This window comes from Ipomoea triloba, chromosome 9, assembly GCF_003576645.1.
Source record: "Ipomoea triloba cultivar NCNSP0323 chromosome 9, ASM357664v1".
Classification (NCBI taxonomy): domain Eukaryota; kingdom Viridiplantae; phylum Streptophyta; class Magnoliopsida; order Solanales; family Convolvulaceae; genus Ipomoea; species Ipomoea triloba.
The window spans coordinates 19,829,405-19,841,412 of record NC_044924.1 but is presented as its reverse complement, the minus strand read 5'-3'; the positions used below and the strand labels follow the sequence as shown (position 1 = coordinate 19,841,412).

Genomic DNA, 12,008 nt, shown 5'->3' with positions numbered 1-12,008 from the left:
TGTAATCTGCCTCCCCGGGACGAAGCTAGTCTGTTGCGTGCCTATTAACCTCTTGGAAATCTCTTTGAGTCTCATAGCCATAGTTTTAGTCAATACTTTGTATGATACATTGCATAAGCCTATGGGACGTAGTTGCTTCACAGTATCTGGGTTCGTCACTTTCGGAATGAGTGTGATCAAGGTGTCATTGCATCCTTGAGGTAGTTGACCTGTTGCAAAGAAATCAAGTGCAAAGTTAGTCAAGTTCTCTCCTACAATCTCCCATGATCTCTAATAAAATCCTGCTGTGTAGCCATCATAACCAAGAGCTTTGCAAGGGTTCATCTCGAAGACTGCAAGTTTTATTTCTTCTAGTTTGAAGGGTTGGCTTACTTGTAGCCATTCTTGTTCAGTCAATGACAGGAATTGTTCGTTCAAGATGTCACTCGCAGCAGGTTGGTGACCGTCTTCATAAAGGCTCATAAAGAAATTCCTAATATGATCGACAAATAGACGTTCGTCTGTGATCCAAAGGCCATCTTTAGTTCGGAGGGATTGAATTTTGGCAGTGTTTTTCCTTATTGTGGTGGAAGTGTGATAGAAACTGGTATTGCAATCCCCAGAAGTAATCCACTCCTCCCTTGATCTTTGGAACCAGATTAGTTCCTCCTGGTGCAAGATGATTTCTAATTCCTTACGAAGTTTTCTGTCTAACTTAATAAGGTCTGATCTGTGGTGGAGCGCAAAGTTTCTTTGGATTCCTTTAATCCTTGCGATCATGCGCCTTTTTCCATTAGAGCTTCAGTTGCCGCCTCCTTGTTCGATTGTAGATCTAAAGCCAGGTTCCATGCCCGTTGAATGCAGCTGAGGAAATCCTGATGGGCTGTCCATACAAAATTAAATTTGAACCTCTTGTTTTGATGTACTGCATGAGTTGGGCTGGAATTTATTAACAATGGTCTGTGATCAGACTCTATCATCGGGAGGTGTTCAACTGACGCCTTCGGAAACTCCATCTTCCAGTCTATACTACATAAAGCACGATCAAGCGGAGCTCCTTTAAAGTTGGCTACATCAACACCCCTCGTCCAAGTGAACTGTGGACCTTCAAATCCTAGGTCTATCAGTCCCTCACGGAAGATCCAATCATTGAAGTCCGAGCATCTTGTCGTATTGAAACAAGCTGAGTTACTGACTTCATCCCTACTTGTTACTGAATTTAAATCCCCACAGACCAGCCAATGGCTCTGTGGGGCAAACATACTTGATGAAAGCTCCGAGAAAAGTTTCCTGCGCAGGGAAGGATTGAGGCTGCCATAAATTACTGATAAAATCCAAGGGTTGCTCTACTGTTGTCTAACTTCTAGATTAATGAACTGTGGGTGAGTGTTTAGAACTTCAATTTTCAAGTGGTTCTTCCAAAGTATCCATATACCGCCTGAGAAGCCTACTGCCTCAACTCGGATCTATTCTTCAAATCTAAAATTTGAGCAGATTCTATTAGCTTGGGTTCCCGACACCTTAGGCTCAAGTAAGCAGACAATAGTAGGATGGTGAGTTCTGCAAAGTTGTTTAAGAATGCGGCTAAATGCTCTTGAAGCTGCACCTTGGCAATTCCATATCAAACTAATCATAATCAATGAGAAAACAAAGAACGGTGCTCAAGAGCACTGAAAACCTTCCAACGCATGGCCATCATAGCCAACATCTTCATCATTATCCCTCATGGATATGTCGGGGGGATGTTTTGTTAGTAAAGACTCTTGCTAGGTCCGGTGGATCTTCTTTAAATCCATACTCTAAACCAACCATGTGTGATGCCTCTGGGAGTCATTTGAGTTACGAACCACTGTACTGGTTATTTGCTTCCCTTTGTCATGACCCCTTACAACTATATGCTCTAACTCAGCTGCTGCCCTCCTTGGGGCACCACCTCTACCTCTTTTGCCTCTAATTGTACCCCGGTTAGGTTGCTGGGGGTTTACTGGTTGGCATTCTTGAGGAACCGCAAACTAAACTCCTTCTCTACGCTGAGATAGTACTATTCTATCTGGTTGTTGTTGTGTTCAAATTCTAGGTAGGTTCGCACTCATATATTGAGGAGTTGCACTGAACTCGCTGTCATTCGAAGGTGAATCTAGTTCTGTGTCATTGACTCCTCCAAGGATTGCATAACGTGATCCGAACTGCGGTGCCTGTTGTCCCTGGTAATTAGTTGTTGGGTGACAGTTACCCACGTTCGAGGGACCGTAGGTGCTAGCCCCTCCTCTTCTTCCTCTTCTTTCTTTCCTTGTGACCAACATCCATGCACCATAGTTCTCTTTGTAGCTTTGAGTCGACACCTTGGGTTGTGGTGGCACTGCTTGGGCCTCTGTCTGCACGTTGCCCTCCTCCTGCCTTTTGTCCGTCCTGGTGACATTCTCCGTCCGATCTTCCATCAGATTGTCTTCTCCGCACTGACCCTCTTGTGGCCATATACACCACAATCAAAACCAACCAGATGAAGCCCTTCGTATTCAATAGGTATTACCTCGTCGCTCAGCGCGAATTTAGATAATAGAGGCTTCGTTGAGTCCACTTTGACACAGATTCTAGCAAACTTGCACTTCGATATATGTCAGACTTGTGGTGTCGTCAATCTTGATTGGTCGTCCAATATTCCTTGCAATTTTCCTCAAGAACTCGTCCTCAAAATATTCTATGGGTAGCGTTGGGAATCTGATCCTACCAAAAGCTTATCCATTCTATTCTTCCATGGGTGAAAATTTGGAACCCATTCCTGGACGGTTACATAGTGATCCAAAATGATCCATGGCCCCTCATACTTTGCGAACTCATAGTCTCGGAGGAACTCAAACTTAGCCAAGAAGTAATCTTGGTCAGGGCGATGAGATCAAAGGTCGCTTCCGGCTTCTACATCTTCTACAGGCGCTGTAACAGGTATGAATATCCCACTTTCCTGCCAAGAACTCTGATAATCAGCGATCTTCTCCATGGCATGCGGAGTCTTTCTTTCTCTTCTCTTGTTACTGGGATTACTAGGCAGTTAGGGTCTTGCTTGTCTTCATCCATAATATTATCGTCCGATGCTGAATCCTTCTCGTCAATGTTGATGGGTTCCCTTCGTCCCCATGCAGAGTTTGGGGGTTTCCACAAGAGTGCGCCATTGTGTGGATTCCGGCGATTTCAGGCCCGCTAAAGTGGGTGTTTCTTACACAGCTTCTTCGTTTGCAGAATTCCCAGGGATTTCCATAGAGTCGCGACCTCTTTTTGGTTTCTTGGTACTTCTTTAGAGCAAGTCTTGCTCCTCCGACGACCGAGCAGTCGCCGCCGGAGTTGGGCTCTCAGAGAGGTTTTCTATCATCGTTTCCATCTTTGTAAACACATATCATTTTAATCAAAATCAATACAATTTTGGCTTAAAGATGTGGCAAATTATTATGTGGACCATGGTCCATATAACTGTGTGGACTATGGATGCAATATACATTTTTAATATACTAAAAGTACATTATTTGTATACTGAATGTACATTATTTGATAATATATAAAAAAATCAAGTATTTTCAAGTAATGTACTTTATATATAAAAATAATGTACTTTTAGTATATTAAAAATGTACTTTTTATTTATGGTCCATACAAATGTGTGGACCATGGTTCATTGAATAATGATTGAAATATGTGTGGATAGATCAAAAACTTTTAAGCATATATAATTTTGGGAGAAATGCATATTATTTTGTCATTTAAACTTCTCTTTTACAAAAATGTTACTACACTCTAATTTTAGCCTTAGACTAGTGTTTTACCCGTGCGATAGACGAAAAAAATTTTGTTATTATAAATTCAAATAAAAATTTTAAAAAGTTAAAATATATTAAAATATACAATATAATAATATAGTTGAATTTTCATATATTTGGTCAAGTATCTATTATCATATATAGAATACAAAATTAATTAAAATTAAAATTAAAATTATGTATGATTAATATAATCTCTAATCATGAACATATTTACATAAATTTATAGAGAAAAATTTACATAATTAAATTGAATTATTTTTAATCGTATTTCATATATATTATAATTCTAACAATATGAATAATAACTAAGAAAATTATACTTAAAAATTTTTAAAAAAATGTAAATTTTAAATTTTATATATGTGATTTTAAACTCCAATACGCATTTTCTTATATGATTGTGTAATATAGTGTATATACAAATAATATTTATTAATATGTATATATGCACATTCTATAATATAATTTATGTAATTATAATTTATATTGATGTATTATAATTAAAATAATTAAATTTAGAAATTAAAAAATAGATTTTTAATTTTATATGATTAATATAGTGCATAAGTATATGTATGTATGTATTTTTTAAAATATAAATATTTAAGAAAATTACATTTACATTTTTGCCCTAAATTTTAACACTTATTTAACATAGATTTAACAGAAGGACCACAATTGGTACAAAATCAATAGTTAAGGGACCAACTTTGGTAAAATTAAAAGTCGAGGATAAAAATTGGTAAAAGTCAATAGTCGAAGGACTATTTCTGGAATTAACTCTTAGTAGAATGCTAAAATCATAATAATGATATATTTTACATTTCACATTTTTAAACATTGAAAACCAACATCATTTATGTAGAGAGAAATTTATTTATAGTAGTAATAATATCGTAGTTATTTTTAAAAGTTAGATGAAGTATACAAATTGAAATGCAACAATTTTTTTTTTGTGAACTTTTAGCATGCAACAATGATTCAATATGTATATATGTATTATAGTTATTATTTTCTCTTTTTAGCAATACATATGTATATGAAGAAAAATATATATCAAATAGAAATGAGATTGGACTTGATATATATATATATTTTTTTTTACTTTGTAACAAAGTTTCCCAATATGTGTATGTAAAGATTAAAAAATTATTTCTGTTAAAGTAATTTAAATAAATAAATACATACATACATACATACATACATACATACATACATACATACATACATACATACATACATATATATATATATATATAGTGAGAACGTAAGAATAAATCCAAACCACTGATCTGCAAGAACTTATGGATGAGAAATCACGTAAAAAATGAGCGGGATCATTTTCATAAATATTATAAACTTTTAAAATGAGCGGGGTCTTTTTCATAAATATTACAAAGTTTTGTTTATTTCAACTGTTAGATTTACTAGATCAATGGTTTGGATTTATCTTTACGTTCTCACTTGGGCATGGTTCTCACCTGATTAAAGACTTATATATATATATATATATATATATATATATATATATATATATATATATATATATATATATCAAATTAAATTATTTTAATTTTAACAAATTTTAATTAAAATTCAAAAAAAAAACAAATGAAATTAAAAATATCTATAATACAAAAATACTAAATTGAATAGAAGATTTCGATTTTATGTTATTAGAGTAAATTAAATTTGACATATTTATTTTATTCTAATAAGATAAAATTGAAATCTTCTATTCAATTTAGTATTTTTGTATTATAGATATTTTTAATTTCATTTGTTTTTTTTTTGAATTTTAATTAAAATTTGTTAAAATTAAAATAATTTAATTTGATATATATATATATATATATATATATCAAATTAAATTATTTTAATTTTAACAAATTTTAATTAAAATTCAAAAAAAAAACAAATGAAATTAAAAATATCTATAATACAAAAATACTAAATTGAATAGAAGATTTCGATTTTATGTTATTAGAGTAAATTAAATTTGACATATTTATTTTATTCTAATAAGATAAAATTGAAATCTTCTATTCAATTTAGTATTTTTGTATTATAGATATTTTTAATTTCATTTGTTTTTTTTTTGAATTTTAATTAAAATTTGTTAAAATTAAAATAATTTAATTTGATATATATATATATATATATATATATCAAATTAAATTATTTTAATTTTAACAAATTTTAATTAAAATTCAAAAAAAAAACAAATGAAATTAAAAATATCTATAATACAAAAATACTAAATTGAATAGAAGATTTCGATTTTATGTTATTAGAGTAAATTAAATTTGACATATTTATTTTATTCTAATAAGATAAAATTGAAATCTTCTATTCAATTTAGTATTTTTGTATTATAGATATTTTTAATTTCATTTGTTTTTTTTTTGAATTTTAATTAAAATTTGTTAAAATTAAAATAATTTAATTTGATATATATATATATATATATATATATCAAATTAAATTATTTTAATTTTAACAAATTTTAATTAAAATTCAAAAAAAAAACAAATGAAATTAAAAATATCTATAATACAAAAATACTAAATTGAATAGAAGATTTCGATTTTATGTTATTAGAGTAAATTAAATTTGACATATTTATTTTATTCTAATAAGATAAAATTGAAATCTTCTATTCAATTTAGTATTTTTGTATTATAGATATTTTTAATTTCATTTGTTTTTTTTTTGAATTTTAATTAAAATTTGTTAAAATTAAAATAATTTAATTTGATATATATATATATATATATATATATCAAATTAAATTATTTTAATTTTAACAAATTTTAATTAAAATTCAAAAAAAAAACAAATGAAATTAAAAATATCTATAATACAAAAATACTAAATTGAATAGAAGATTTCGATTTTATGTTATTAGAGTAAATTAAATTTGACATATTTATTTTATTCTAATAAGATAAAATTGAAATCTTCTATTCAATTTAGTATTTTTGTATTATAGATATTTTTAATTTCATTTGTTTTTTTTTTGAATTTTAATTAAAATTTGTTAAAATTAAAATAATTTAATTTGATATATATATATATATATATATATATCAAATTAAATTATTTTAATTTTAACAAATTTTAATTAAAATTCAAAAAAAAAACAAATGAAATTAAAAATATCTATAATACAAAAATACTAAATTGAATAGAAGATTTCGATTTTATGTTATTAGAGTAAATTAAATTTGACATATTTATTTTATTCTAATAAGATAAAATTGAAATCTTCTATTCAATTTAGTATTTTTGTATTATAGATATTTTTAATTTCATTTGTTTTTTTTTTGAATTTTAATTAAAATTTGTTAAAATTAAAATAATTTAATTTGATATATATATATATATATATATATATCAAATTAAATTATTTTAATTTTAACAAATTTTAATTAAAATTCAAAAAAAAAACAAATGAAATTAAAAATATCTATAATACAAAAATACTAAATTGAATAGAAGATTTCGATTTTATGTTATTAGAGTAAATTAAATTTGACATATTTATTTTATTCTAATAAGATAAAATTGAAATCTTCTATTCAATTTAGTATTTTTGTATTATAGATATTTTTAATTTCATTTGTTTTTTTTTTGAATTTTAATTAAAATTTGTTAAAATTAAAATAATTTAATTTGATATATATATATATATATATATATATCAAATTAAATTATTTTAATTTTAACAAATTTTAATTAAAATTCAAAAAAAAAACAAATGAAATTAAAAATATCTATAATACAAAAATACTAAATTGAATAGAAGATTTCGATTTTATGTTATTAGAGTAAATTAAATTTGACATATTTATTTTATTCTAATAAGATAAAATTGAAATCTTCTATTCAATTTAGTATTTTTGTATTATAGATATTTTTAATTTCATTTGTTTTTTTTTTGAATTTTAATTAAAATTTGTTAAAATTAAAATAATTTAATTTGATATATATATATATATATATATATATCAAATTAAATTATTTTAATTTTAACAAATTTTAATTAAAATTCAAAAAAAAAACAAATGAAATTAAAAATATCTATAATACAAAAATACTAAATTGAATAGAAGATTTCGATTTTATGTTATTAGAGTAAATTAAATTTGACATATTTATTTTATTCTAATAAGATAAAATTGAAATCTTCTATTCAATTTAGTATTTTTGTATTATAGATATTTTTAATTTCATTTGTTTTTTTTTTGAATTTTAATTAAAATTTGTTAAAATTAAAATAATTTAATTTGATATATATATATATATATATATATATCAAATTAAATTATTTTAATTTTAACAAATTTTAATTAAAATTCAAAAAAAAAACAAATGAAATTAAAAATATCTATAATACAAAAATACTAAATTGAATAGAAGATTTCGATTTTATGTTATTAGAGTAAATTAAATTTGACATATTTATTTTATTCTAATAAGATAAAATTGAAATCTTCTATTCAATTTAGTATTTTTGTATTATAGATATTTTTAATTTCATTTGTTTTTTTTTTGAATTTTAATTAAAATTTGTTAAAATTAAAATAATTTAATTTGATATATATATATATATATATATATATCAAATTAAATTATTTTAATTTTAACAAATTTTAATTAAAATTCAAAAAAAAAACAAATGAAATTAAAAATATCTATAATACAAAAATACTAAATTGAATAGAAGATTTCGATTTTATGTTATTAGAGTAAATTAAATTTGACATATTTATTTTATTCTAATAAGATAAAATTGAAATCTTCTATTCAATTTAGTATTTTTGTATTATAGATATTTTTAATTTCATTTGTTTTTTTTTTGAATTTTAATTAAAATTTGTTAAAATTAAAATAATTTAATTTGATATATATATATATATATATATATATCAAATTAAATTATTTTAATTTTAACAAATTTTAATTAAAATTCAAAAAAAAAACAAATGAAATTAAAAATATCTATAATACAAAAATACTAAATTGAATAGAAGATTTCGATTTTATGTTATTAGAGTAAATTAAATTTGACATATTTATTTTATTCTAATAAGATAAAATTGAAATCTTCTATTCAATTTAGTATTTTTGTATTATAGATATTTTTAATTTCATTTGTTTTTTTTTTGAATTTTAATTAAAATTTGTTAAAATTAAAATAATTTAATTTGATATATATATATATATATATATATATCAAATTAAATTATTTTAATTTTAACAAATTTTAATTAAAATTCAAAAAAAAAACAAATGAAATTAAAAATATCTATAATACAAAAATACTAAATTGAATAGAAGATTTCGATTTTATGTTATTAGAGTAAATTAAATTTGACATATTTATTTTATTCTAATAAGATAAAATTGAAATCTTCTATTCAATTTAGTATTTTTGTATTATAGATATTTTTAATTTCATTTGTTTTTTTTTTGAATTTTAATTAAAATTTGTTAAAATTAAAATAATTTAATTTGATATATATATATATATATATATATATCAAATTAAATTATTTTAATTTTAACAAATTTTAATTAAAATTCAAAAAAAAAACAAATGAAATTAAAAATATCTATAATACAAAAATACTAAATTGAATAGAAGATTTCGATTTTATGTTATTAGAGTAAATTAAATTTGACATATTTATTTTATTCTAATAAGATAAAATTGAAATCTTCTATTCAATTTAGTATTTTTGTATTATAGATATTTTTAATTTCATTTGTTTTTTTTTTGAATTTTAATTAAAATTTGTTAAAATTAAAATAATTTAATTTGATATATATATATATATATATATATATCAAATTAAATTATTTTAATTTTAACAAATTTTAATTAAAATTCAAAAAAAAAACAAATGAAATTAAAAATATCTATAATACAAAAATACTAAATTGAATAGAAGATTTCAATTTTATCTTATTAGAATAAATTAAATTTGACATATTTATTTTGATTTAGAATTTTTTTTATTTTAATAGAATATATATATATATATATATATATATATATATATGTATGTATGTATGTATGTATGTATGTATGTATGTATGTATGTATGTATGTATATGTATGTATGTATGTATATAGCAATATAATGATGAAAAATAGAATTAAAAATAACAATGAGATTGCATTTGATTTATTTTTGTTTCATTTTGCACCAAAGTTTACTTTTATGCGCATGAAAAGTTTGAAAAAGAATTATTTCAATTGTCGTACGTAATTTAACTATAGAATTTAAAAAGATATGTAACTAAACTTGAACCAAATGAAATTATTTTAATTTTATTATTTTTTGAATTGAAATTCAAAACAAATAAAAAAAATTTAAAATATCTATAAAATTAAAATATTAAATTAAATAAAATATTTCAATTCTATATAAAAGAATTTAATTTTAATTAATTTAATAGACTTAAAATAATAACATGTTAATTTCAATTCTATATAAAATATTAAATTAAATAGAAGATATCAATTCTAATAAAATTTAATTATGTAAGTCCATGTTAACTTTTATTATATATTGCAATAGTATTGTAAAAAATCAATCAACAACATTTTAAAAATGAACCAATATTATATTGAAAATTAATATAATATAGTGATTTAATATAATTGTATGTTAATTTAATACATTAAGATAAAAATATCAATATAGGTGTTATTTAAAAGTTTTTAATTAGAACTTTTTAATGATATATTTTTTATATATTAATTTTATTTGTATATAAAAAACAACTTAAGTTGAAAAAGAATATATTGATTATTAGTTTAGTGTATCTTAAAGGTGAACCATGATTCATGGCATAATAAACATTTTAGGTAATCATTACTATAAATCAAATTGACATATATAGTATTTTTGTTATTATTTAATTAGGTAAAAATGATTGTAATTTCAAATTTCAAAACAGAAGTATTATTTAGGATAGGTGGAAAAACAACACTTCTGTTTTAATATATACTAGTGTTTTACCCGTGCTATGCACGAAAAAAAAATTTGTTATTATGAATTTAAATAAAAAAAATTAAAAATATAAATATATTAAAATGTACAATATAATAATGTAATTGAATTTTCATATATTTGATCAAGTATCTATTATCATAGCATATAAAATTAAAATTTTGTATGATTAATATAATCTCTAATCATGTACATATTTATATAAATTTATAGAGAAAAATTTACATAATTAAACTGAATTATTTCTAATCTTATTCCATATATATTATGATTCTAACAATATGAATAATAACTTAGAAAATTATACTTAGAAACTAAAAAAAAAGTGTAAATTTTAAATTTTGTATATTTGATTTTAAACTCTAATCAGACGCATTTTTTATATGATTGTGTAATACATTATATATACAAATAATATTTATTAATACGTATATATGCAAATTCTATAATATAATTTATGTAATTATAATTTATATTGATATATTATAATTAAAATAATTAAATTTATAAATTAAAAATAGCATTTTAATTTTGTATGATTAATATAATGCATAAGTATATGTATGTATGCATTTTAAGGTGGCAAGGGTATTATTAAAGGGAAGGGGTGGCCGCTGGTGTTTATTATTATTATTATTATTATTTTAATTATTTTAATTATTTATTTTAATAGTTTATTATTAAAAATTATTTTAAAATGTCAACTCACCGTCCACGTAAGCAAGTAACCTGATGAAATGCATGGTAAGCTGCTACCATGTGAAAAAAACACTTCTGTTTTTATATTATATAAATAGATATAGATATATTAATTTTATTTGTATATAAAAAAAAACTTAAGTTGAAAAAGAATATATTGAGTATTAGTTTAGTTTAGTGTACCTTAAAGGTAGACCATGATCCATGGTATAATAAATATTTTAGGTAATCATCACTATAAATTAAAGGGAAAATTGTAATTTTTGCCCCTCCATAATATGTCAATTATCAATGTCACCCCTGAATTATTAGTGGTGTAAATGTTGCCCCTCAATTTTCAAAAACGGTACATATATTGCCCCTCCCGTAACGAAGGAGGGGCAATATTTACACCACGGGAGGGGCAATATATGTACCATTTTTGAAAATTGAGGGGCAATATTTACACCACAATAATTCAGGGGTGACATTGATAATTAACATATTATGGAGGGGC

At 23.3% G+C, this 12,008-nt stretch overlaps 1 protein-coding gene across 1 annotated transcript; it reads right to left on the bottom strand.

Annotated features, from left to right (window-relative positions):
* Window positions 1–270: 270 nt before the first annotated feature.
* Window positions 271–759, bottom strand: LOC116029690. Its single transcript, XM_031271733.1, has one exon. It carries the CDS (start codon window positions 757–759, stop codon window positions 271–273), a length of 489 nt encoding a protein of 162 aa, XP_031127593.1.
* Window positions 760–12,008: the final 11,249 nt, after the last annotated feature.

Excerpts from the sequence above, each read along its gene's own strand:
- LOC116029690 (XM_031271733.1), bottom strand. The coding sequence starts at position 759 with ATGATCGCAAGGATTAAAGGAATCCAAAGAAACTTTGCGCTCCACCAC.